The sequence below is a fragment of the Chamaea fasciata genome, unplaced genomic scaffold, assembly GCF_029207755.1.
Source record: "Chamaea fasciata isolate MVZ Bird 193981 ecotype frontalis unplaced genomic scaffold, bChaFas1.0.hap1 SCAF_9, whole genome shotgun sequence".
Classification (NCBI taxonomy): Eukaryota; Metazoa; Chordata; class Aves; order Passeriformes; family Sylviidae; genus Chamaea; species Chamaea fasciata.
The window spans coordinates 16,471,904-16,498,545 of record NW_027094094.1 but is presented as its reverse complement, the minus strand read 5'-3'; the positions used below and the strand labels follow the sequence as shown (position 1 = coordinate 16,498,545).

At 36.7% G+C, this 26,642-nt stretch overlaps 1 protein-coding gene across 1 annotated transcript in view; it reads left to right on the top strand.

The window, feature by feature from the left end:
- HECTD2 (HECT domain E3 ubiquitin protein ligase 2) overlaps positions 1–26,642 on the top strand; it is a 34,143-nt gene that overhangs the window by 624 nt on the left and 6,877 nt on the right. Inside the window, exons 2-17 of the mRNA XM_066191219.1 lie at positions 3,986–4,115; positions 8,660–8,798; positions 10,216–10,318; positions 11,161–11,250; positions 11,796–11,860; positions 12,909–12,954; positions 14,047–14,156; positions 15,577–15,725; positions 17,089–17,212; positions 17,938–18,034; positions 18,914–19,021; positions 20,858–20,990; positions 23,950–24,038; positions 25,032–25,190; positions 25,477–25,551; positions 26,460–26,547. Of these exons, the coding sequence (XP_066047316.1) occupies positions 3,986–4,115; positions 8,660–8,798; positions 10,216–10,318; positions 11,161–11,250; positions 11,796–11,860; positions 12,909–12,954; positions 14,047–14,156; positions 15,577–15,725; positions 17,089–17,212; positions 17,938–18,034; positions 18,914–19,021; positions 20,858–20,990; positions 23,950–24,038; positions 25,032–25,190; positions 25,477–25,551; positions 26,460–26,547 (1,705 nt within the window). The remainder of the gene's footprint in view (positions 1–3,985; positions 4,116–8,659; positions 8,799–10,215; positions 10,319–11,160; positions 11,251–11,795; positions 11,861–12,908; positions 12,955–14,046; positions 14,157–15,576; positions 15,726–17,088; positions 17,213–17,937; positions 18,035–18,913; positions 19,022–20,857; positions 20,991–23,949; positions 24,039–25,031; positions 25,191–25,476; positions 25,552–26,459; positions 26,548–26,642) is intronic.

Here is a 26,642-nt window from a genome sequence, read left to right as displayed (position 1 = left end):
TCCGCTTATAGTTAACATTTTACAACGGTCTGCTCTGTCGGGTTAGTCATGACTGAGGGTTTGCAGCATTGTGAATGTTCATTAAGGGTTCTCGGGGGTGGAGGGTTTCAGCTCTAATACACTTAATGGCAAGAGAGATAGCTGGGAAATACTTCTGTGTTTTTATCTTTTTCTTTAAAATATTTTCCGTTTTCTTGCGTTGAAACGAAGATCACAGAACATTTTGATGAAATTGTGAGTGAATTAATGCAGGGAGAGAAAAGGGAAAAGGATATTTGCCAGAGTAACTTCATTTCAGAAACCTTTTTTCAGGTTTTTAATTATACCAGAGTTGTGCTTTTCTTTCTGCTGTCCATGCAATATTACAGAACATAAAATTTTCCTGGCATGAGTTAGATATCTTATATGGCTTAACATTAGAACTTGTGGTAAGTTACTTCAGTCCAACAACAGAACAAAAGTGTTACTAATCCTGTAGTAATAAACTTCAGAGATTTTAGTTCAGCAGTTCTGATAAGCATCTGACTTATTAGAAATTATCATTTATTGAAATTCATAATTTGAATTTAAAAGATTGCGCGTATACTATTTATGACTGTCAAGAAATAATTGTGATGTTAAACTAAGTAATTGTGTGCAAACTGCAAACTCTCTGAAGCAATTCTGCCAATTTTGTGTTTTGCCTAAACGTTCCAATCTTCTGAAAGACTTTCAGCTTTGTAAATCTGTCAGAATGTGCAAGAATATGTTTATTCTTGTGATTCAAATACCGATTTGGTGGGAGAAGTCTGTAATGGACGAGTGCCCAGTAGTTCTTTTTACCTTTGAATATCTCCACCTTAGACTTTGAATGGCGAATGCCTGTCCCTTAGAATAAAGATACAAGTGCTGGCCAAAAATGTGCAAGGCTTAGCTCAGCTAATGAAAAATGTGTGCCCCTGGATGGTCATGTAGAATTCCAACTACCTTAAAGAATCTGGAGAACTACTTTGTAGCTGGACATCCATCATGTACCTCTGAAGTGTCACCCTCAGGCAGGAGCTGTCCAAGTGGAGCCGCTGCAGAGGAGCTCAGACCTGGCTGGGTGTGGCTGCGTGTCAAGTGCAGGGCGCGCCTTGAATTTACCTAAGAGCCTTATGTGGGCTTCAATGGTTTGTTACTGGGGGGAGGGAGTGAGTTTTGTGGAGAGATGTCATAGACTATTTCCAAATGGGTGGTAGTTTGGGTGTCAGCATTCAGATTCTGGAAAGAAACTTGTGGAAAACTAAGTAATTTCCTCCCTAATAAGTAGCAACAATTAGAGACTCCTGTAAAGGAGAAAGAGTCCAAAGTCACACCTTTGAAGCTGTGAATGGAAAGGAAAATCCTGCTTCTTGTGCAGCCTGTTGAACTGACAGATGCCTTTTGGAAATCTGAGTGTCTTCCATGTCTTCTTGCATAGGGAAGAAAACCTTTTCATCTTCACTACTCTTTGCTTGCCATATACATAAGGGTCTCGAGTAAGCGGTGTTAGGGCTAACACAGGATTTTCAAGAAAGTCTTCTAGATGATCTTTCATCACTTCCAGGAAAGCAGTCTGTATGTGCTTTTGCAAACATTTTGACTTGTTTTCACCATTTCATTTAACTTCAATAATGAAAAATACAGTTTGATAAGGTATAATGCTAGTACCTCTCCAGTCTTATGGAAGGCTTAATGCTTTGGAAAACTTCCACTAAGAAGCCAGCAGAGTTGTGGGTTACTGATATGATCTTAAAAGAGGACTAAAGATCACTTTGATCCACTTATTCCCTCTGAGCATATTAATTCCTTTTGGTGGGTGGGAGGGGGATGGTGGATGTTCAGTTTTTCTGATGGCAGTGTGCTTGTAGAGTCTTAGGCTTTAAAAGCTCAGTGATCTCCTACAAAATTTTTAGGTATGATATGATGCTGTGCACTTGCCCTAGATTACTCCCCCAGGGGTTGTCAGAGTTTCTCATTAATAAGCATGAAGTTTCCCTCCAGGGCCTCCCAATAAAGCCTTTGTCCATATGTTTGTCTAATATTGTTGGAACTGTATTTGAAACAGGAAGATCAAGTTAAAGAGGACATGCAGTTTTGTTCTTTATGATCACTGCTGAGGGAGGTGGCAGTAAGGAGAAAGGTTTTTAAAAACTGTTCACCTATAGTATTTCAGTGACATGGCTGGAGTAAAACCTTGAAAGCTAAGTCAGTCAAAAAGGCTGTCGCAATAATTTATTTAACAAAACCTCCTTTTTTCAATTATCTGTGCTATCTATTCTCTGTTAATCATAATTAGACTAGTCTGTGCTTCAGAGCTTTTCTGTCTGGAGCACACATTTTGTGAACAGAGCAGATTAACCTCAGATCTGGATTTGTTTAAAAGTTCTTTTTCAGTCACTAATGTTTGTCCAGGGTCTGTTTTTTTCCAGTCATGTGCCAGGTGATTTTTAAGAATCATCTTAATGGTATTTCAAAGGTTATAGGCTAAAAGGAAATATTAATCTGAAAATTACACTGGTAATTACATTTTCTTTTGGAATGTTTGTTGCGTATAAGGAATTTGGAACTAGAAGGTGAAATTTGGTAAAAATACCAATTTTAGAAATTGCAATTTGATATTTTTAAGGGCAGAAGTCCTGATGATTGTTCGAATTTACAATTTAGCGAGTTACGAGCCACAGAAAAATAGCTGTATGTGCCACAGTTATTTAAAATTCCTGGCAGTGTACCAGCTTGTGTACACTGTGGTGTGGTAGGCTTATGGGCTGTGTTATTACCCTTCTGGTGGTTTTTCAGGATGTTGTGGTGGGAGCGAAGTGCTTTTCTTAGAACTCTGACTGCATGTCCTTGTTCAAATGTATTTCTGTTAAGGGAAAAGGGAAATGTACTGGTTCAAAAATTTTGATAGGATATTACATTAATTATTCTAGAACATGTATTCTCATTTGCAGAATTAAAGTTTTGATTTGTGTGGAAACATATTTCTAACTGAGAGCACAGATGCCAGATATCAGGAAAATGAGTCTCTACGTTACTGTGAGGTTGAAAATCATTCTGTGCAGGAAGTGTGTATATATTTTTTTGAGTTGATCTACCTTCTCCCGATATCAACTGATGACTTGGAACTGAGATGAAAATTAAAATATCCATTGTGAGACTTCTGTCATCTTGCGCATCTCTTAACCCCACCTATGCTTTGCAAGTTCTGTAGTAAATAACTATCTAACAGCACCCAGTGCTGATTAGCCAAACAGACTAATTGGCACAGTCCTTTGGAAGTCTGATGTGTGATTTCGCTTCTGTTTGCTGTTAAAACACATTAGAGCTCAACACTTCCTAGCAGAGACTTGTGCAGGCTCCTTGGTGGCAGCGTGAACGGGTGCTCAAGTCTTTTAGCACTGTGTTAACCAGTGTTTGTTGGTCAGCCTTTCTTCAGTGACTGCAGATGCTGACCATTTTGAATCGTTAGGCAGTTCTACCCATTTCAATTTCAAATTTCAATATTGAAATTTTTTAGCAGGTTAGAATTTTTGGCCCCACATTTCAAGTCTTGGGAAATTTGTCTAAACTACTTGAATATATTCGGGCTGTTTGAAAAAAGAAATATGTGACACTTTCTTCTGTTTAAACTGAGCTGGATGTAGTGAAATGTATAGAAGTAGATATTGATATGCAGAAAGGTTGAATATCACTGGCAGCATCCTAATTGTATTGTGTTTTCCTCACAGTAATCCAAGGATATCTTTATGTTCTGCAAATGAATACTTGAGTTTTTTTAATGTAATGGAAAGGAATTTTATGGTAACTCTCCTGAATCAATTTGAAACAAACTTGCAGAATCATTATTTCTGTCTTATTTGGTTATTACCAGTCTGATTTCAAGATAAAAGGTATTTAAGAATTCTGTGTAATACCTCACTAGGAAGTTTTCTCTAGGAGTAATGTATTAGCCCTTTAGAGCATACTGTCATCTTAATTACAGGGGTTGGAGGAAGGAGCCAAAAATCAGTTTTCCACTTTCAGCAATTTCATCACAACTATCAACCAAAAGAAAGAAGGCATCGGAAACAGAAATTCGCCTACGCAACTTGTTATACCCAACATCAAAAATGGTAAGAGGAAAAAAGACCTGTGTTACTTAGTTACCAAGTTTAGAAGGTGCTGAATTTTCTGCCAGTATTTGTATTGTTGTAGTGCCAGAAAATCTAGAAATCTAGATTTCATTAAATGACGCTGTGCTGTACATTGTACAGGCAGTGACATATATGGTAGTCCATCCTCAGTAGAGGTTGTGTCATAGAGACAAGTCGGATAAGAAGGAACAAATAGACCTGGAGGATGAAATAGCCATCTGAAGTTCTAAAGAAAGGTACTGATTCGGCAGTCTATCTGTAGATATCCTTTTGTCTAGCTGCAATGAGGCAGTGTCTCTAGAAATTGTCAGAACTTTGGAGAAAATTGTTTTATTGCCATCTGAAGGATGGTGGAAATGAGGCAAGCATAAGGCTTGTAAGGGAGACAGTTGCTGAAAGATGATGTTTTTCAGTGAAGATAAAAGGCCAGTAATGGCAAAAACTAAAAAGAAAGACAACAGTTGGTAAGTTCTGGGGAGCTTTATAAGTGAGAAGGAAGGTTGTTGTGCTATGATGAGGAAACAATAACTGAAAAAATAGAAAGTGTAGTAGCTCTGTATTCAATGTGGTAGGCTAGAATCATGAAGCCAAAATGAGATGATGTTGTGGTTAGACCTGGAATTTTTATTAGGCTTTTGGGCTAGGAATTTCAGTAATTTGGAACTTCTCGTAAAAGACTGTACAAACATTTGTCAGGTTTGTATTGATCTTGTCTCTGAGCAAGTCCCTGTCAAGCTTGTGGTGCTGTGGTTCACTAAGTCTTTATAGCACTCAGTGAATCTGAGGCAAGAAAGAGAATGGACTGAGAGATCTCTGTAATGTGACTTTGAAACAAAATTGTTAACAAGTATTATCAGTTTCAAAGTTGTGCAGAAAAAAATGGTTTATACCTTGCAGCATTAGATTCTTACTAAAATAATCTTTTATTAGTCCTGTTAGCTATACTGCAAAACTGAAAGTCAGTACAAGACTTTTTTTTTAAGCAGTGCTTGTAATGGGTTAAAGTGTTGCTTTCTACTTCCTAAACAAGGGCAATCACTGAAACACAAAAGGTTTGAATGATACCTTAGAGGGGATTTTTTTGCTTAGTTCAGGTTGCTTTGTACTGTGCAAAGGAAACTACAGTAGCTGGAGATGGCCAGTAAAGAATTCTCCCACTGTGGCATAACGTACAAAACTCTGCTTCCCCCCTGACCCTCCCTCCTTTTTTTTTTTTTTTTTTTTTTGCTACCTGGCAGGAATGATGAACTCCAAACACCACTCTTTTGAAGTGCCCTCAATTTTGCTGCAAATAGCACTGTCTGAGTTGTGATTACTGTCTCATAAGTACTTAGTTGTTAATATTCACCACACTAATGTGTGGCAATATTTATTACAGTCAAGGATATACTGAAATAGAGCTCAGTGTGTAAAATTGAGCAGATGCTGTGGTACTTTCAGGATCAGAGTAACCTGCCTGTATAAAACCAGGCTATTTTTAGTAACAGTCAAAGGTGAATTCAAAATATTTTGAGGCAGTATGTGTATTCTATGGATAAATTAACCATTTAAACAAACTTATCAGTTAAAAATGCTGCTTTTGCTAATGTGGCAGTCAAGAATAGTGCTTGGTTAGTGTTTTGATGTTTGGGTTTTTTTGCACCTTATAGATGTGCTGTCTCTGAACTTGTGTAGCTGTATATATATGTAGGTGCATATCCTGGTAATACTTCAGGTTCAAATAATGTTAATTTCATTGAAAACAAAGGTATTAAAAAGCTAATGCTGGTAAATACAGCATGAAAAGTAGGGGGATGTTTATGTGCTACATAGCTGCCGCATATAATGAGTCTTCTAATGTAACAATGATCTGGTATGAAATTAATATACTAAATAGATTGTTCTGGTTCCTTTCTAGTGTTACAAATACAGTAAGTTTTTTTTGCTTTGTCTTCTTTGAAAATCTTCATCGGGCAGCAGCTGTGTTGGTCACAGTGAAAATAATTGCAGTATTCATTTACCCTGAACTTCCCTGACTACCCAATTCTGCTTTGTATCAGTGAGATTTTCTTCACCAAAGTTTTTGATCATTCCTTAAGCAGTCATGCATTGCTGAATCTTTTTACTTGATGTAGCTGGGCAAGAAGCCAGAAATTACTGGTTTTTCTTGTCTTGTAATATTGTGTTATTGCTGTTTGTCAACTCAATATATAAAGTTTCCCATTTCTACTCAGTGAAACTCAAGTGGTGAATCTTAATTAGTATTCTTTACTGGCAGAAGAGCAAATAAATCTATGTACAAATAAACTTGAATAATGACAAAACATACTGAAGTTGACCATATGTGTTGAAGATACTATTAAAAATCGATTTTGGTATACGTAAATTAAACTGCACATATTTCAAAGAAAATTGCGTTGCTGACAGGGTGCGAGTTACCTACTTAGCACCTGCAGCCTCAATTTACTGAACTGAGAAGCAGCTTCTGCAAGCAGATGTCTCTTCTACAGATGTAGAAAGAATATTTTCCTCATTTCAGTGTGTTCAGCTGGTTACAACTCAGTGTTTAACCCATCTAAAATTGAGAAGACAGAATGAGAGTTGAATCAAAAATCTTGTTATTCTCAGACTATAAAAATAAGACCAATTCTTAGATTCTTTAAAATCAGTCCATCCTGCTTTCAGTGAATGTTGTTCAATAGCAGAACATTTGCATGGTTGGATTGTTTGGCACTTTGGCTTGGATTAATTTATTATCTACATGTCTACTTTGTTTTTTTTCAGTTACTACTCATATCTTAAAATAGTTAAAATTCCAGCTGTGAGAATGGACAAGGTTCCATATCAGTAATCGATGCCATCCTCTGGGGACTGAGAGCAGTTCTGATCTGTTATCTCATGAATGGTGGCTGAGTTAAGTCACAGTGACAGTGTCTCTGTCACGAGCATCAGTGAGAAAAATCTGCTTTTGGATTCGTGGTACTTTTTTAGCATCTGTTTCCCAGCTGTGATAAATGGAGTAGGCATCAGTGTGGTGATACTATTTTGATGTTTAGTTAATTAAAAAAAATCCCAAATCTTCAAAAAGGTTCAGAGGGGTCTTAGACAATTCAAAGAGGATTGTGATTAAATATGTGTGACTTTTGAGGACACTTTTATTTTATATAGTGTCTTTTTAATATAGTTTTATAAAACTTTATATAGTTTTATTTTATATAGTGTCTTTTATCCCAAACATATGTCACAGTTCGTGTAAATGCTTTTAAAAATGAGCAGCATAAATCAGTCTCTAAGAGTCTTTGAAGATGTTTGTGAAGACACTATCAAAATAAGTGTTGGAAATACAATGGAAATATTTTTTCATGTTTTGGGTGGGTTTATCAAGCTGCTCTGTGGCTTCCCCTCCTCAACAGGACATGAGGAGAAAATAAGATGAAAAAGCTCATGGGTTAAGACTGGGAATACACTTTCCAATTATTGTCATAGGCAGAACAGACTTGAGGATATTAATTTATTGCCAATTAAACAAAACAGGAAAAAAACTCAAAACACCTTCCCCTTCCCCGCTTACCACACGTTCCCTTGTTCTCAGCTTCTCTCCAATTCTGCCAGCAGCCTGGTCAGGCATGGGCTCTCCACTGGCTGCAGGGGAATCTCCGCTCCCGACCCTGGAGCACCTCCTCCTTCTACTTTTCCACTCACATGGGTGTCTGTAGGGTAGTTTCATTTTTTTTTTCCCCTCCCTTTTTTTTTTAAATCTCTCCTCTCTCTCAGCTGCTGTGCAGGGTTTTTTTACCCTTTCCTAAATATATTCTCACAGGGGTGCTACCAATGTCACTGGGCCCGGTGTGATGGCCTCAGCTTTGGCATGTAGTGGGTGTGTTTTGGAGCTGTGTCAGACATGGAGGCAGCCTCATCTCTCCTCTCACAGTAGCTGCACTGTTGCCAAGCCTTGCCACGTTAATCTGATCAAATATTCTCAGATCAAATAGAAAGGAAGGAGTAGAATAGAAAGACCTTGGCAAAGCACTGCTAGTTGTACTAGAATAGGCTGCCAGATTTATTGAGAAGTGTTCAAAGATGCTTCTGTTTCACCACTAATTCTCTGTAAGACAAAAAAAAAATTGTGTTTCCCATTTAGTTTTTTGGCAAGATTCTTTATGGAAAGCTGTAGATGATCCACAGTCATTCCTAGCTAAAATTCTATATCACAGTGTAGAAAAACGGGTTTAAGTTTTATCCCTGTTTGATAGTTGAATTTTGCTATGATTGCACGTGAGATTTTTCTTAGCTGTAAGGAGCACCAGTATTGCAGTTGGCATATTAAATATTTACAATTTATATTGGAAATACAATAATGGGCAACATTGCTATTTTTCTTAGTTAGCCAAATTTTCCATCATGTCTGCATGTGCACATGGTAAGAAAAAACCCCACCTTTTTAAAGAATTAGAATCAACACTTAAGAGTTTCCTTTATTTTCCTAGTACCAGTTTATTTGTGTTGGATGCATTGTATTTACTCTTCTTTACCTTTCTTTCAAGGGAGAGACCTACCAGCTCTTTGCCTCGATGTACGGCAAAAGCAGCGCATGTCTATGGATACATTACCCCAAGAACTGAAAGCACCGTTTCCTCCTGAACCTTCCCTTCCAACTCGAACCAAAACTGTGAAAGATTTTCAGTAAGTTATACTGGTGTTCCTAGAAGTGTGCTTTCTTCCTTTCTTTGGAATTCTTTTCATTTTGACCTAATCCATACGTTTCATTTTGTTAATCTCAAATGAGGAAACAGTTTCAGTAAGACTGGCAAGGAGTTAGTCTGGGTATGATGGTGGGATTGATAACTCTGTTACTGTGAAAACTATCAAAATATTTTTTCCTAGCTTGAAATGTTGTTCCACAGAAAAAATGGCAAAACATATACTTCAGAATTAGAAATGCAGTGAACGTTTTGTTTTGGAAAAGAATGGCTTATTGTAGGCTGGCAAATCCCCTGCAGTCTTAGGTGTTTTGGCTATACTGGCAATTGTTTCTCTCTTCCCCGTTTGAGATGTTGTGCTTCCAGGGAGGAAAAGGAACGCTTTTTGATTATTATGTGTGTATTTGGTGGGAAAGAAAATGAAGTATAAAGGAAAATTTGCAAAGAGGTGATCCTTTGCTGGTATTCAGGTGATCCAAAGACCTGAATTTTTTTCCATATTCAGATTTTTATATTTATTGACTATTGCCTCTAAACAACCTGTGGCAGTGTTTGTAAAAAACTCCTTCCTTATATCTAATCTCAATCAACCCTCCTGCAGGTTAAAGCCATTAGCCCTTGTCCTGTCCGTTTGAATCCCCAGCTGTGAGCCCCTACCACCTCTCCTTTTCCCCTCTCCCACGGTTGCTATCCTCCGCGCAGGGCTGGGTTCTTCTCAGTTGGATCTGGCAGCTGCTCCCTGCACTGAGGTGGGTTTGGATTTCCCCGTGCTGAGGATTTCTTGCACAGCCTGCAGCAAAGCAAGAGGAAGCAGCTTCCAGGGGAAGGCCTTGCACAAGTCCGGGTAGATGATATTCTTCCATCACCCACCAGCACTGTAACCCTAATGTAGAAGGCCACCAAATTTGTCAGGCACAATTAGCCCTTAGTGAAACCACACTGGCTGTCACCAGTGCCCACCTTTTCGCATGCCTAAGATTAAGTTCTATTTGAAAAATTTTAAAAGAAATAAAATTCTGAAGAAATTCTAGTGAATTTGAGTAGTTTAGGAGCCCTCATACTTAAATTGCTCTGAGAAACTTTATCTTGTCAGTGTAGCTGCAGCTTAATTCTGTTCTATTCTGCTAATTATTTGTTGTAACACACTGAACTGTGACATTGTGAATTAACATTTTGAATAAAAGACATTGCTCAGGTGTATCAAACACAAACTATGCTTTTGTTCTGTTATAATACCATGATCTTTAAATGACAAGGAAGAGGTTAGAAAGATAGGGATATTTTACTTGTCTGTCTTCTAAGTATGCTTAGTGAGAGAAGCTTAAAGTCAGAGTGCATTTTAAAGTCTAGGTGGCTGGAAATATCAAACCATTACCAGTATTTGAATACTTTTTTTCTAGGGATGATATGGAAAAGTCGAAGGCATCGGGAGATTGGAAAGCTGTACATAATTTTTATTCTACAACTTTTGATTCTTTCTTGGAGATAAATGCTGCATTTAAGGTATAAAATAATTCCTAATACTGTTTGGTAATTGCAGTGCTTTGTATCTTCAAAATGTTTCCAAAAATATCTGTTAAAGGCTTTCAGCCAGGTATTCAAGGCCACTAAGATAATTTTGTCATGATCTAACCTGCAGTGTTATTGCATTGATGTATCAATTCCAGTTTAACCAATTATATTTCAAGTTTGTGGAGCTTTGAAGTTCCAGTATGTAGTTTGTGTATGTGACACTGTGACTGTGTAGGTACTTTCCACACAAATTACAGTTTCAAAACCTCCAAGCTAATGTGGAGGCCAGGCAAATCTGGAAACAGAAGTTCCCTATCCCTAAAAAAAGGTGTAGTATGGGCTCTATAATAGCTGTTCATGTGCTATGATGACTTGGTTTTCCTAGGGAACTGTTATATTTGTGCTTCTGAGTTCATGCTAAATTATTATTTCCTGCCTATTAAAGAGCAAAATGTGCTTATGATGTTTAATATGGATGATAGGGCCTGAGCCTGGATGAAATAACCCGTGACCTTTAGTTATTTAACAAATATTCAATGCTTAAAGTTTTGCCTTTGTCTGATAATGGATCAACAACAAAGATGAAAGATGAAAGTTTAATGTAATTGTTTATTTGAAGACCTCTTACATTTTTAAAATAGAATGACAACATGAATGTCTAGGATCACTATTGCTTTGCTCTGTCTTTAGCATACTAATTAAGGAAACTTACGTTCTTATGTTTTGATAAGAAAATCCTTATTTCTGAACATGTTTTCCTAAGCTTGCTGTTAAACATTTTCAAAGATAGCTATAAAATATTCAAGATACTTCATGTATTATCTAACTTACAGAAAGATACCAATTCTCCATTTAATACCATTGAGGACTCTGGAATCGATGCAAATTTTGTGAATGTTGTCTATGATGCCTTATTAAATACTGTAAGTAGAAAAAAGGATTCATGTTTTATACCATTTATACTAAGTTTTTCCTAGACAGGCATGATTCCTGAAGAATCTCTCAAAACATATTTTAAATGATCCCACGAGAATTGTCATAGAATCATGACAGCTGCTCTAGTAAAAGAGGAGGAAATTTTTCCTGCGAGTAAAGCATAGTTTATATTGTGGTAGTTCTTAAAGACTGCATATCTTAGAGATATTACATGGCTGTGATGGACTGCATGGTGGGAAATAAAGAATATGTGAGGATGGAGATAGTAAAAAAAATAGGTCCTGTGCTCATAGGACAGGAGTAGTTTAGAAATTGTATTTACAGGGTCAAGTGTTGAAAGGCACCATTGGCACAACCCCACGCTCACCTAGTATGTCTGTGAGGAAGGTATTTAGGAGCTCAGCATCATAACACAAAAGATTTCTTAGCTGTCTTGAAATGCAAGCGAAGCAAACTTGTTTGTTTGTACAATATCTTGCATTGAATATGTATAATTACTTCAGGAACGATTTTTCCTCTCCTTTTTTCATAGCCTCAAGATGTTCAGAAGTCAGTCCTAAAAGGAATAATTAATGGCCTACTGCAAGAATGGACAGGGTAATTATAACAAATATTTGCATCAGTGCTGTGCCAGCACTTAAATCTGCTATATGTTTGGTCTTTATTGTTTTAGGCAAAGAAAGAAAATGTGATGCACTTATTTGATACATAAGAACTTAATTGTTTTTGGCAAATCTACTGGAATACATCTTGAACTCTGTAAGCTGGTATTGAACCTCTGGGAGGCAGATCCGTACTCAGCCATGCATTCCGTCACCGGATCTCAGCTGCTTGTTGCCAGGGCATTCCTTTGGACATCTTATTTGTGAGATGAATTAAGGGATTTAACTAGGGTAAAACTTATTCTCATTGTCCACCCCCAACAGCCAATAAGACAATTCCCTGCTCTACAGTTTGCTTCACAATACCGTTTGTGTGTGGCAGCACCACAGAAGGAGCAGTGCAGGATGCAGAAGGGGATAACCCAAAAGCAGGAAGGTTTTTGGAGATAAAAACATGTTAGCATGAAGTAATAGAAGTGAGAATGCCTAGTGTAATTCATGAAAAGGTATAGCAAGAGACAGTGGCCTGTTGTAACTCACATGTGACCCAGGTCTTGGCAACCCATTTTTCTAACTTATACTGATTTTTGTGCTGTTGCTGCCTGTGTTTGTTCTTATGTAAAAGCCTTGATAAACATGAAGTGCAGAGGCTGCAGTGGTAGAAGTGTGTGGAGAATTCTTGCAGGAAATAATCAAAGAGCAAATAAACTCCTTTATGGTGTCACTTGAGACAGACAATGATGCAGAATTCCCTCTTTGGAACACCTCTGACTCTTCAGTTTTGACCTTCTTTTGGCCTTCTGTCATGTTTCAAAAAGAAAAATAATAAATAACCGGCTGCCTTTAGAGAATTGCCAGAACTTTAAAATGTCCTTTTCAGTTTTTGAGAGCAGTGAAGATTCTTAAATACTGTATTATATATATATATATATATATATATATATATTAGCAAAGCAAAATAAAATCATCCATTATTTCATGACTCTTAATGTCTGTAAATTATGGATCCATATGGTTCTGTTTATTATTTCATTCATTCATAGGCCACGAACAAAAGATGATCTTAGAGCATATTGTATACTTTTACAGGTAAGAAACATACAGTATTTCTATGTAAGTATGTGTCTGCTTAACTTATAATCTATAAACCAGTATACTGTGCAAACAAGGTAGTTTGTATAGCTGAGACACTTCACATCCAATTTCCTGTTATACAGATGTATTAAAATGTGGAAAAAATGTAATGCATGATGGGAATGGGAGCTTAGTGGAAGACAGTTGTTGGGGAAAGGTTGCATAGTTTAAAACTATGCACTAATAGACAAGTAATTTTTCCCTTTTATTTTCTGGGTTGAAAGAGTAAATATTTTACCTACTTATTTGTTCTCATGTTGTCCTTATTCCCAGATTTGCCTTATTAGGATGCTGTGACTCTGAAAGTTTCAGTATAAGCGCTTTCTGATATTGCTGTAACTCTGAAATGTTGCATTTTATCTAGTCTATCTGGCTGACTTTCTCCAGTCTATCTGACTGGTTACAATGTCTGATTTCTATCTATGGTCACCACTTAGCTTTGCTACTATAGTTGGCTTGCATTTGTTGCAGATTTCCCCTTTATATTTTACTAGTGTACCTAACACCTCTGCACACAAGGAGCAGTTTCTGCTGTTATTTGAGAATATCAAATGGCAATTTAATTTATTGAAACAATAGTTTTCTTCTCTGGGGTGATATATACTAGCTGTGAATTTAAAAGAATATCTCCTGCGGAAACAAGGGAATGTGTGAACATGTGGAATAGAGGGAAAATCAGTTTGGATTGATACGGGATAGACAGGAGCTATAAGACTCTGTGTTACTGGTATGAAAAGCACATCGCTTAGAGGAGTGTAGTTTGTGTTGCAATGTAAAGAATAATCCAGAATATTGAGTACTGCCTGTGGGCTTTCTTTTGGGGAAAAAAAAAAACAAACCTTACTCTTACAATACAGCAGTTGTGTACTTTTTATTTGGCTAGAAGTTGAGTTGTTTTTTCCCATCGTTTTACCTCTGTCACAGCTATTTTGTGAACTACTTTCTTGTGTAATTGTACTGGCGACAACAAACATAAGAAAAAATCCTAATGACTTTTTTCCCTTTATGCAGTTTATTAACCTAACACCTTTTTTTAATCTTTTTCAGAATCCTCAATTTAGTAACACTTCTACTTATGTCATCTATGCTCACTTGCTAAGACAGATAGCAGCCTTAACAGAAGCTGACCATCATTTCCTAGTGCACTGGTCTAAAAAGTAAAAAAAAAACCAAAACCCCACATTACAAATTCCATTTCTAGGGTTAAAATTGTTACTGTATTTCCACTGATGTTGACTGTTTTATAAATTATATGAAAGTTAATTTAATTGACTAAAGAGATTGGTTTTGTTACTTTCAAATACATGTGGACATAGTCCACTAAGTGATACTGATTTATAGATGCAAAATGTGTATAATGCATAAAAATTATTATATTTATGCAAAAAAAGCCTTAAACGCAAAATGACTTATCAGAGTTATTTGTTGATAACACATGCAAAATAACTTGTGTGTAAATTTTTAGTTATTTGTTTACATGGTATTATTAAAACAAATATCTTTATGATCTTTGTTTAAATAAAGTTTTATCTTGCATAACTTGCAAAAGATATTGTAATGTTGCTGTAACGTACAGAAACCACAAAGGATCTAGAGGCCTGGCTTCCTAGTGCAATAGAGGTGGTGAGAGTGTGGTTAGGGCATTAGGTTTGTAATTAATTGAAATAATTCTAATAGCACCTCACTAACAAAGTTGTATGGGGGTAACTGCCCAAAGACCAGCTCTTAAGTTGGTATGGAGATTGCCTTCCATGTACTGACTGAGCAAAAAGTTCAGTTTGAGGTAAAAACAAAGTTTGGCCACATTTGCAATTTCCAAATGTCCCAGGAAATCTTAATTAAGGATTTTCTTCTCTGCAAGGATGGTAATTCAATTTCCCTCCCCCTCCCTATGTCCAGATTTGCTTAAAATTGTGATAAAATATTACTTCATTGGAACTGCATTTACAAATGAGGTTTCCACTTTTGGTTAAGGATGCAATAGACATATCAATGTTTTTAGTTTTAAAGCATGTATTAAAAATGGAAACCATTAAAATAGGAGAGATCTTGTTTAGAAAAGGCTATTTTAACATGCCTACACGTGTATGTGTATTGTTGTGCTATTATGGAAGTGGTGCAGCATGTAATTTAAAATGTGCACATGGCACAAGTATCTGAAGCATATACCACTTTTTATTAAAAGGACCATGTATCTCAAAATAAATCAGAATTCCTCAGTGTTCAGAGTGTGGAGTGAAATAGATAAAGATTTTTGTTTTGTTTACTAAAAGTCAAGAACAGATAATGATTCTGTTCTCTTTTTTTTTTATTTTTCACAGACTTAAAGAGCATAGTTAGGGGTGCACTGAAGAGAATTACCATATGTCAATATTTAAAAGCATGCTTCTTCAAACTTTACATTTGGAATTTTGTTTTTATGTACAGGAAAAAAGCATTTTAAAAAATAATTTAAGCAATTGAAATTGAATTTAAAAATTTTAATGAAGGGTTTTTTTTAAAAAGCATTGATGTTTGATAACAAACTCTAGTGTAGACAGTGATCACATGAAAGTAAGTGCAGCATGTTTGTTTTAGGATTTCACAGAAGAGGTTCAAGCAGGTGGTGGAAAGGTTACTGCAATTTATTTCTTTACGGCTCTTTCCTGCAAAACCTGAAGAGTTTCCACCTATGGTGAAATGTACCTGGTGGATTCCATCGGCAACAAAAGTCCTGGCTTTATTTAGTAGGTATTTTTCTTGAACTATGTAGGCATATATATGTTTTTATATGTGTATTTGTGTGTGTATATAGGGTTTGTTTTATATATACACACACATATTGGGAGAGGACAGTTTTTACTGCTCCTCTTCTGGGAGAGAGTAACAATGATGGTGGCACAGTACGAATTACTATAAAATGCTAAAATGTAGTAAACAAGAGTCTTCTGTTGGTAAGTCTTCCTACTTGCTTCCCGGTAGAGGATAATTGCTATGCAGAGGTTTCCTGTGACAGCTGAAGATTGTTCACACAGAAATCCACAGAAGTAACCAATGGTTAAGGTTTCCCTTAGATTTATAGAAGAAACTGTCTTAAGCTTGTAGCTGCCAGAATTTCTTCTGTAACTCACTTGCCCCCACAGAACTATTTAGCATCTAAAGGAAGATAGACAATGCATGTGCCTCTTGCATCCAAAACTGCTCCTTAAAAGAAGTAAATCCCTGCTCAGTTCAACATAGAGCGCAGCAAATTTGACTACTGCAAGTGTAAACCTTAGCTTAGATCAGAGCACTTACTTTCTCCTTTTTTGGAGAAGACAAAAACCACCAAATGAAAATTAAAATTGGAATTAAGATGTTTTCACTGTCAATTTAAAACTTCTACTTTAGAAGTATTCTGCACAGTCCTGCCTGTTCAGAGTTAGGCACGTTAGCACACCTGTGTCTAAACCCAAGACGTGTTTATAGTCATCTGTGAAAGAGTTGCTTGTTCCTTAATTCTGGATAAAGAGCTATTCAGTCAGTCAAAAGACACTACTTTGTGTCTGACTGACCAAAATTAAATTGTGCTGAAGTGTAAATAGAGAAAACTTACTAGCTATTTGACGTTTTATAAATGTCATTATATAATGAGATAGCTTAAATGTGAATTGGCTTTCTTCCTTTGGTCAAGTACTTAATTTTTGTGCCGGTCTAGGTGGTGCACTGGAAAATACTTGAAATTTTATAGATTTCTTAAACGCTTTAATTTATCAAACTCCTTTTTCATCAATTTCAGCAGAATATAGCACTCTTCATCCATGAAACCTTAATTTAGTGTATGTCAGTAAGGAAACCAGAGTCAAACTGAGGTTCCCTTATCATAAATGGGCGCTGAACTAGGGATTTACTGTTTTCTACAACAATTAATGTGATGTCATGTAGTGTTATGTTATAGCTATAGTTCAGTAGCTAAGACTGAGCTGAGTTCTCTAGCTAAGTTGTTAATTTTTTTTGTATTATTGTAGACTTGGCTTAAAGTTTTTGAGATCACTGGTGCTCATGATGCCGAGAAATGAGATATTCTGGATCTAGGTATTATTTTAAAAGACTTTTGTGTTTTCTGTATAGATGCTGCAAATAGTCTGATTAGCCCTCCTATTATTTCATATACGGATTTCTATAATTCCACACTTGATCATATTGATCTTATGGAAGAATATCATAACTGGCAATGCTATGGGAATTCTCATAGGTAAGAGGTTGTTTCTTGTTGAGTAGTACTTCAAAGCATTTTATCAATGCTAAGTATATCTATATTAAATGTAGTGGACATATATATGGTACGCATACCATTTATGTGTATATAGATCCATGTTAAATACTGTATTATTTTATTGGAAAAACATAGCTACTACTTACTTGCTACTGCATGGATGTGAGATTGACTGGAATAAATCTCATTCTGCCTTTGCAAACTAGAGAAAATATGTAAACTAAGGATGATAATAAAGTAAGTTTATTAATTATTGGCATAGACTTCTTACTGTGTCTTACTACAGACATATTTTAGCCTCCAATAAATTCATAGGCATTTTCCTTGCCTTCAGCAGCAGCTGGGGAAACTTGGAGACCACAGTTTGCTCCACTAAATCAGGTATTTCAGGCTACTCTTCAGTCTGAAACCTGATAATCTACTTGAGAAGGAAAAAAACTAAGTAAACAAAACAAACCACAAAAAACCAAAATGACAAAAGATAAGTATTCTTAATTTCAGTTTCTAGCAGTATTTGCAAATAACAGTTTGTTCTATTGAGTCAAGTATCACTATATTCAAAGTGAAAAACCCAGCAGCTATTTGCAAATTGTTGTCAGTGGAGGAATTAGTTACTGAATGAGAATTCACTCCTATATTCTTAAAACGAAAACAGTGTGCTAGATGCTAGAAAGAAAATATTTACTCTTCTTTTCTCTTCTTAGGTTTTCTTTCTGTCAGTACCCATTTATTATTTCTATAGCAGCAAAAAAAGTTATTATTCAAAGGGACTCAGAACAACAGATGATAAGTATTGCACGGGTAAGTCCCTCAATGCTAAATGTTTATGTTTCATCCTTTGGTATTTTTTGAGTATTTGTTAGACTGATACTACGCATGACCTGTTGTTACAACTTCTAGTATTTCTCATTACCCTGAAAAAGAACTTAAACCATTTTACTATGAAGGGTCTACAAGTGTCTGTGCTGGGTTCTGTCAGTATTTTTTTTCTTTTTGTGTACTTAGTTTCAGGATCTTTATAGGTGGCAGTGTTTTAGAGAAAGTTACAGTATTTGACTTACTTTCTTACCTCTTTTGAGAAGCCAGCATAGCATGCTAGCATGTTAAATTAACATGATGATTAAGGAAGAAAAATTCCATGAGAATTTTGGACTATTTTGTATTTTATTCTGTGGAGGTATGTTGTCATGGAAGACCAAGATTCAACAGTATCCTTTCAGGTCATGGAAGAGGTACTGCTTGTGGGCAGCCTCTTGTGTTTGGAAAGAGGCACTGTCGGCCTCCCTCAGTGGCAGTTTTCTCCAGGTGATAGGTGATACTCTGTTCCTCAGTGCTCTGTGTGGCAGCACCGCCACCTATCCATTCCTGTCTTGCTGGATATACCTTGTGAATAGCTAATTAAAGTATAAGCCAGTTTCCAGAATCTTATGGGTATATTTTTAACAATTTGGGAAGTGCCACCTTCTTGCTAAACCTCCCAAGAAGTTAGTTCAAATGTAGTGTAAATGGTATCTGCAGTAGGAAAGAAATTTCTCTCCATCTCCTAGAAGGTACTGAAGCAGTTACAATGTCAGGGAAATGTCTTTAATATACGATACTGAGAAATTTTTACAGTTAAGTGTGACACCTTTTTTTAAATGAAGATACTGCATGTGTAATGTTTCTTTTTTGTTCAAATAGCAAAGCCTTGTGGATAAGGTCTCTCGCAGACAGAAGCCCGACATGAATATGTTATTCCTGAATGTGAAAGTGAGGAGGACACACCTTGTTAGTGATTCACTTGATGAGGTAACAAAAAAAAAAAATTAAATTATGTGTTGCTGTAGAGTAGCTATTTTTAGATTTCAATTTGATTTGTTATATTTAAATCTTTTGCACTAAGAGATTTGGAATATAACTACATAATACTAAATAAAGATAATTTAATTACTGTCAAAATTGCAGCACTGCAGAACAGATTGGGTTAGACATTTTGAAATTCATTTCCTGTGCTCATACTGCTGCAAAGCTAAGCCCATAACAAAATATATGCTTGCATATGGTGTGTATTTGTATTTGTAATTGTGTGTTAAAAACACAGTGCACAATTATCAGTTTCTGTAGAACTCGAGTCCATGATAACAGCATGAATAGTATGTGACTAATCACTAATGAGGTTGTTCTGTTCTAATTCTTGGAAAAATTTTATTCTTTTCCTTCCCTATCCTGTAAGAATAATTTTGGGCTTTCTTCTCTTAAATTCTTTTAACTAATTCCTCACATTCTTCAATGTAATCTCTCCTTTTTTAGAAATGAAACAGATGTGTCCATTAAAGTAGGCAATTCTTCAGTATCCACTGAACCTTGCTAATTAACATTATTTAATGCAATTTAGTTCCCTCTCTTTCTCAACATTGAGAACAGCCTGATGATACTGAAAAATAAGTCCAGGTAGTGAAAACAACATCAAACAAATTCTGATTACTCATAAATGTAAGTTCAAACTTTATTTTCCTACATTAAATCCTGTCTATTTTTGGCCTTTTCTCCTAAGGCAAAAGAAATATGATGGATAATATTGCTTTCTCTCAGGCATTGTAGGGGTTTTTTTACCACTAAAATGACCAAGAGCAAATTCAAAAGTTTTTATAGTCAAAATATTCTCCTATTTATTTCCAATGTTTTCTTCTACCCATCTCAGAGATGAGTAAGAACATATTACATATTCATATTCTCAAATTTATGGGGAATTGCAGTTGGAGAGGGAGGATGTCTTACTTGTATTTTTAAAATTTAAAAAAAAATAATTTGCAAAGGAAAATCACTTCAGCTAATAAGTAGCTTGTTTCAAATAACACAAATACCTTTAGTTATAAAATTCATGTAATAGGAATTTACTTGAGCAACAAACAATGTGGAGATTATTTTAGCACATGCATATTCTTGACTGGTTTAAACACTTCCTCTGGAGCTGGACAGTAATTAATGGTTTAAAGAAAGCTTGTATAGAGATTCAGTCTGAAAGATCACTGTTAATTTTAAAAGGCTGTCATCTGATTCTTTGCAAGTTTTTTGTGTACCTGCATGAAATGCTGTCTCTTAGGACAAAGCTATGAAAATAACTTGTTACCATTGTCTAAAAACAGTTGTAAAAAGAAGCTGATACTTGCTGGCAGGCATCTTACACAGAATCAAATGGTGTCAAATATTGAAAGTGTTAGCCTACTTCCTTATTTCTAAATATTTCCAAAATATGTCTGAATACTTTTTTAATTTGTCATTTCCTCTTGGTAGCACATCTTCTGTAAAAGGTAAAAAATTAAATAGGTCTGAAATATTCTGGACAAACTCAGTGCATTGTATCTAATTGCTTGTTAAGTTTATTTGTACACCACCTAACTTCTTTTCAAGCCCAGAGAGTGACACCATGTGCAAAGTAGTTGATGGTGTTGAGTAGTCATAATTGTCCTGCTTCTGCAATTCAGTCATTGTTTTAATATAGTTTTGACCTATTGGTATAAAATTATGCAAATTAATGGCTTAAGCAAAGCAGGGGAGTAGAGGCTGAGGTGTGTTCTCTATGGCTAGTGGTAGTGATAATATGTTAAATCTCCTTTTTCTTCTGCCTTACCTATTTCACAATAGCTAGCAAGGAAGAAGGCAGATCTGAAAAAGAAGTTAAAAGTCACATTTGTAGGGGAAGCTGGTCTTGATATGGGTGGCCTGACAAAAGAATGGTTTCTTCTTCTGATTCGTCAGATTTTTCATCCAGATTATGGTGAGTCCTTATAATTCTTTAGTACAATGTGAGAATTTGTTCAGACTCTGTGTAAGCACTGCTCAGCAATAATGGAAAGGTCTTTGCATCATAAACACTGCTTTCAGCACAAATCCAAAACATAGCATTGCTAATAGCTTAGCTATTAGCTATGAACGAAATATCTCAGCCTAAAACAGCACATTGGTTTAGCAAATATTCAAGTGGAGGTAAGGCCAAATGTATTGGTTTATCGTTTACTATCCTTCCCTATTTCTTCACATGCTGCATTTTATCTTCTGCCCTCATTTGTCTTCATATTGCTAGTTTAGGGAGGGAGTTTTTCTGGTTTTGTCAGTAGCTGTGGTTGGATGCTGTTACTGTGCTCAGTTCCGGCAAACTGCCAACCTCGGTCTCCCATGTACCAATGGGGGTATTTTTGGTGCTGATAGTTGGTTGCACTGAGAGTGCCTGCACATTCTAGTACTATTTCTGTGACTCGGATAGGTAGAGGTTAGTTTTTATTTGAAACTTGGTCATCAGACGTTCTGTTTGTGGTATCTGTGTGGCCCATATTCTTAAAGGGGTCTGGGGTAATCTCAGAAAAGAGAGGTCCTTCAGTCAGGAGCAGAGACAGTATAGGCAGGGGTGAGCCTGAATTAAAAACCCTGACTCTGCTGTTACCAGGACCTGTGAACCTATAAGGACATTTCGTACCCAAGGGAAAAAAAAATACAACTTTTTGATTAAATAGGAGATTGTAAGACGTGAATGAGCAGTCATAAACAAGCAGTTCCATCCACTTGGTTTATAGTGATATAGATGGATCTGGGTAAGTTTTATTCACCCCTCTAATGAGCTTTCCCCTGGGCATGGGTACATTACTGATGACTTAGTGCATTAAAGTGTTGCCAGGATGGCTTTTAAATTGATTTCCAGGGACTTGAACATAACACCTGATAGTCATTGAGCTTGCCTGTCTTTGCCAGGATGGCTTTTAAATTGATTTCCAGGGACTTGAACATAACACCTGATAGTCATTGAGCTTGCCTGTCTTTGCCTGGAAGTGCTCATATCCCTTAAAATCATGGTCCTTCATTGTTTAGAGGACTAATTCTAAAGGTACAGAATTTTGAGTCGTAAGTATGTCATCATATCTGCTGAGATTGTTATTTGCCTGTAGCCCTTTTTCTAGTAAAAAGGGGTCTGTGTGAAGACATGACATTGGTGATAGCAACCTTAATAGGAAACAATTTATCCTGCAGAAAACATTCTGTAAGTTTGACAGTTCTGTTAGTAAAAATGCTGTCAGCAGAGCTTGGTTACTGATGAGTTTGGAAACATTCAGAGTAATTTATTTTTTCACTATCTCTGGCAGGCTTCCTTACTTTAAAGTGCAAATTCTTTCATTGTTACGACTATCAGCCAAATGTGGGAGGAGTTCAGAAATATTCTTGTCCCCTGGAAAGGGACTGTATCCTCTGCTCTCTTTAATGTTTAAGATGCAAATAATTTGTCAGAAGCTTGGAAGGGAGAATATCACTGTTACTACCCTTTCCAGGTTTACTGGTTCTTTGGGTTTAACTCCTGGAATTTAAAAACTCTTAATTCACTCAGCTGTCTGCCTGTGTGTTTTGCAATACTTTCTTTATCTTGGTGTGGACAATTAACGAATGGGATTCAAAACTTCTTTTGTTCCAACATCCTTACGATCTTTTAGTATGTGAACCTTGCTCTGCTTTACATGCAGCTGTTCTGTTGCTTCTAGCAGTGTATAATGGCAGTGTCTAAACCTTTTGTGATGAGCTCCTTTCTGAGCTGGAGTTGAAAAGATAAATTGTTCAGGAGAGTGGGGGGAGAACGTGAAGGCAGCTTTTTGCCTGTAATTTATCATAAGAACTAGATGTCCCTGAGTCAAGTGGGATATTCGTTCCTTTTTTTTTTTTTTTAAGTCGAAAGGACTTTGATTTTTTTTTTTTCCTGATTTAAATAAAATTTTTCACCATCTTCAAACAGAGATGCACTGAGCTATTGCATATAAGGTGTGCTTAGAACTAGTCCGTGCTTTGGCTGGTACAGACCATGGCAACAATAATATTCTTGGCCCATTCCATCCCAAGAAGTTCAAAAAGGCCTTCACATTTTATCCAGTTTACTTCTGTGTTAGAGCACACTTCTGTGGAGTGTGTCTTGCCTCTCTGAGCAATACTTCCTAGGCATTTTAGAGCTGTTATCTGCTTTCATTATGTAGGTTTTTACTTTCTGTCACTCTTTAAAACAGAATGTTCTGTATCTGACGCAAATAGCAGTCAAACTCATCTATACTCATGATTTCACTAGGATCTAGCTTATCTTTTAGACCCATGAGTGGCTTTTTTAGGGTGCATGTGGTTTGGGGCTTTTTTAACTTTTCTGGTGTAATTTTTTGACAGAAAATATGAAACAGCCTTTTGATGGTAGTGTGTGTGTATAACATAAACCATTTACAGTTTCCTATTCTGAGAAGGTAAAGCTTGTGGTATGTGTATCATGGGATTCATGCCAGCATTTTTAGGGATTGTCATCTGCTATTGATCTAGAAAGAAAGGAGGAAATAAGAGAGTTTACACTGCAGTAGGAAAAGTTTTGGTTAGGCAGTTAATGTTGATGGCAGTACTGATGCTGGAGTGCAGTGAAGAAACAGATTGCATAGGGACAGTGCAAAATACCCACAACTGGAGGCCCTGGAGGATGTGGTGCACCAGCACCAAGCAGGGCTGGAGGGCTTGTGCCTGCTTCAGGCTTGGCACTGCCCTTGGTGCTCCTTCCCAAGCCCCTGCCTGCGGGCTCCTGCCGTGGGTGGGAACAGGGTCCTGAGAGCAGGCATGGGGACGTGGGCACCCTCAGGAGCATTACAAGGGTGCATGGGTAGGAAAGATGAGGCTTTGTACAAATTCTTCCAAAGCTCAGGCTTTTTAAGGGTCACGTTGCTGTTCTGCAGGCATGTTCACCTACCACAAGGACTCGCAGTGCCATTGGTTCAGCAGCTTTAAATGTGACAACTACTCGGAATTCCGACTGGTTGGAGCCGTATCCTTTTATGTCCTCTAGAATGTTCCAAACGACAGCCATTTGATGAGCTGGTGTGGGGAGGAAATAAGGCACTGGCTCAAGCTCCTTCCAAGGTTGTATATACACCTATGTTCCATTTTAAATGTATTTTTTTGAATATCGTTTAAGCGAGTGAACTAAAAATAGGAAGGAAATGGTGGGGTGTGGGTGGTATGTTTTACAGCCAGAAAATGCTAAGCCAATATTAAACATGCAACTTTTTTGTGTATAAGTTGTAATTTTTTATGTGCTTAAGCCTCTGAGTTTCTTTCAATAAACATCGATGTGCCTGCGTCCGTTAATACTTCATTTAAGTCCCCATTGAGCAGTATGTGGCTTTTTGCCTTTTTTATTAGAAAGTGGAAGCCACATGGTATTTGGAGCATAAGTTTATTTTCTAGGTTTTCTGTTGTGCTCATAAATTAAGATCTCAGACAAAATTTATGATAGTATATTCTTATAATCTCCACTGAGATGAGGTAGTAGTGTCCATTTACTGATTGCAGTTGGACCAGATGATGTTTGTAGGTCTTGTGAGAAGCTGAACTGGGATAGTTTCAAATGTCTTTCATGGGATGCACTTAAATGGATGAGCTGTGGTACTAGTGCAGGTTTGTCTTAATGCTTTTAGATTTATTTAAAAGAAACATTGCTCTATTGATCTCTCAGTAGTAGAAAATACATATTTTTCTTTCATAACAATACTTAGAAAAATTTATTGTAGAGATGCTTGTATAGAATATTTTGAAGAAGGTTCTCAAGCATTCTGTCAGTGTTCATCATTTGACCATGTTAACCACTGCTTAATTGTAATGAAAAACTGCATTTAAAATTGCCAGTCCAGAAACAATGAAATAATTTATATTCCTTCTGTTTGTTGAGCATGAATCTTAAAACATTTTTTCCAAGGTACAAAAATATTAACTACAATAAGGATGTGTCAGATTTGCCCTTAACCTTTGACATATATAGCTGATGGGACTTGCTGTATATAACAGCATCACCTTGGATATTCGTTTTCCACCTTGCTGTTACAAGAAATTATTGAGTCCTCCCATTGTTCCCTGTGATCATAACACATTTGTAGGCATCTGTGGTGTCACATTAGATGACCTGTTCCAGATTATGCCTGTAAGTATTACATTTTCTAAGAGGCAAAATTACTGATATAAAACCTGATTTATTTATGTTTAATGCTTGAGTTATAAACTGTTTGAAAACAGCTTTTTTCAGCACAGGCTGATAAAGTCTCCTTCTGATGAAAACAGAAAATCTGTGTTTTCTAGCACAGCATGCATTTTAAAAATACAGCTTTTTCCAAGGTACTTTCTGTATAAAACAGTGCTTCTGGCATATCCTTGCAAAGTGCATCACTTAGTTTTGTAAATTTACTAAAGAGTTTTTACTCATATTGTAGGAATTGGCGCACGGACTAAGTGAACTTCTATCCTATGAAGGCAATGTTGAAGAGGATTTTTACTCAACCTTTCAGGTCGTTAAATGCGCAACTATAAATGGTTCTCAACCTTGTTCAGTGATTTTTCCCAATGTTAGAATGGCAGTGGAGTGTCTTATTGCTGTGTGATTGCTGATTGTTTGGAATATAACTGCACGGGGACCAGAGCTGGCTCTGGGAGCCGCGCTGCCCGGTGCCGCTGGGTGCTCCGCGGTTGGCTCCGTGATCAGACTCAGAGCTGTTCTTCCCTGACAGGGTGGGTGGATCCCAGTGCTCCACCACCAGGGTCACTTGGCCAGCTGCTGGTGCATTTCCAGCTCTTTGCTTTCCTTGAGACCGCCACCTTGCAATCAGTGACCTGGCTTGTGAAGTTCATCTGGCTGCAAGACAATCCCTTTTCTGTCTAACCCAGAAGATAGTCAAAGTCTACTCGGTTATTTTATGCATTTTGTCCAGGAAGTCTCACTTCAGCAGTAGCCTGTTCAAGTTTTTAGAGCTTTGCCTGACCTTGTGTGTTGTAACTGCTGTTTCAGTCAGGACAGTCTTTTTCAGTTACTCATTGTTTCAGAACACACATACTAGTTAATGGAATTTCATTTTGGAGGTACTTAGTTCCTAGGTGAACTACAGCAGAACAAATACCTTCTTAATTGTATTTGCTGCTCCTATACTCTTCTTTTGTATGAAAAGCTCTATAGCTCCAGAGCCTGCAGGTCAGTTTGACATGCCACTATGTAACAGGGTCGATTTTTGTACTTTGCATACTGATTTTCTGAGCAATTTGTTGAAAATTGTAATATTTAACTTGTTAAAAGGTCTCAACCCTCAGAATTACAGCACGTGCTGAAGAGAGAGAGGGAATACATGACATAATATAAACTTCGTAATTTGTAAGTATATTAATTTATTTTATAGTGCTGATCTTGACTCCTCTTTTTCTGTAGGTTTTTCAGGAAGAATTTGGTGTTATAAAATCTTACAACTTAAAGCCAAATGGAGATAAAATTCCAGTCACAAATCGGAACAGGAAAGGTACTTCAATGTATATTAACTACACGTACTTTGCAGATTAAAGTTTGTCCTTTTTCTCCTTTCTGTAAGCCTATGCTTTCATTAACAAAGCGTGT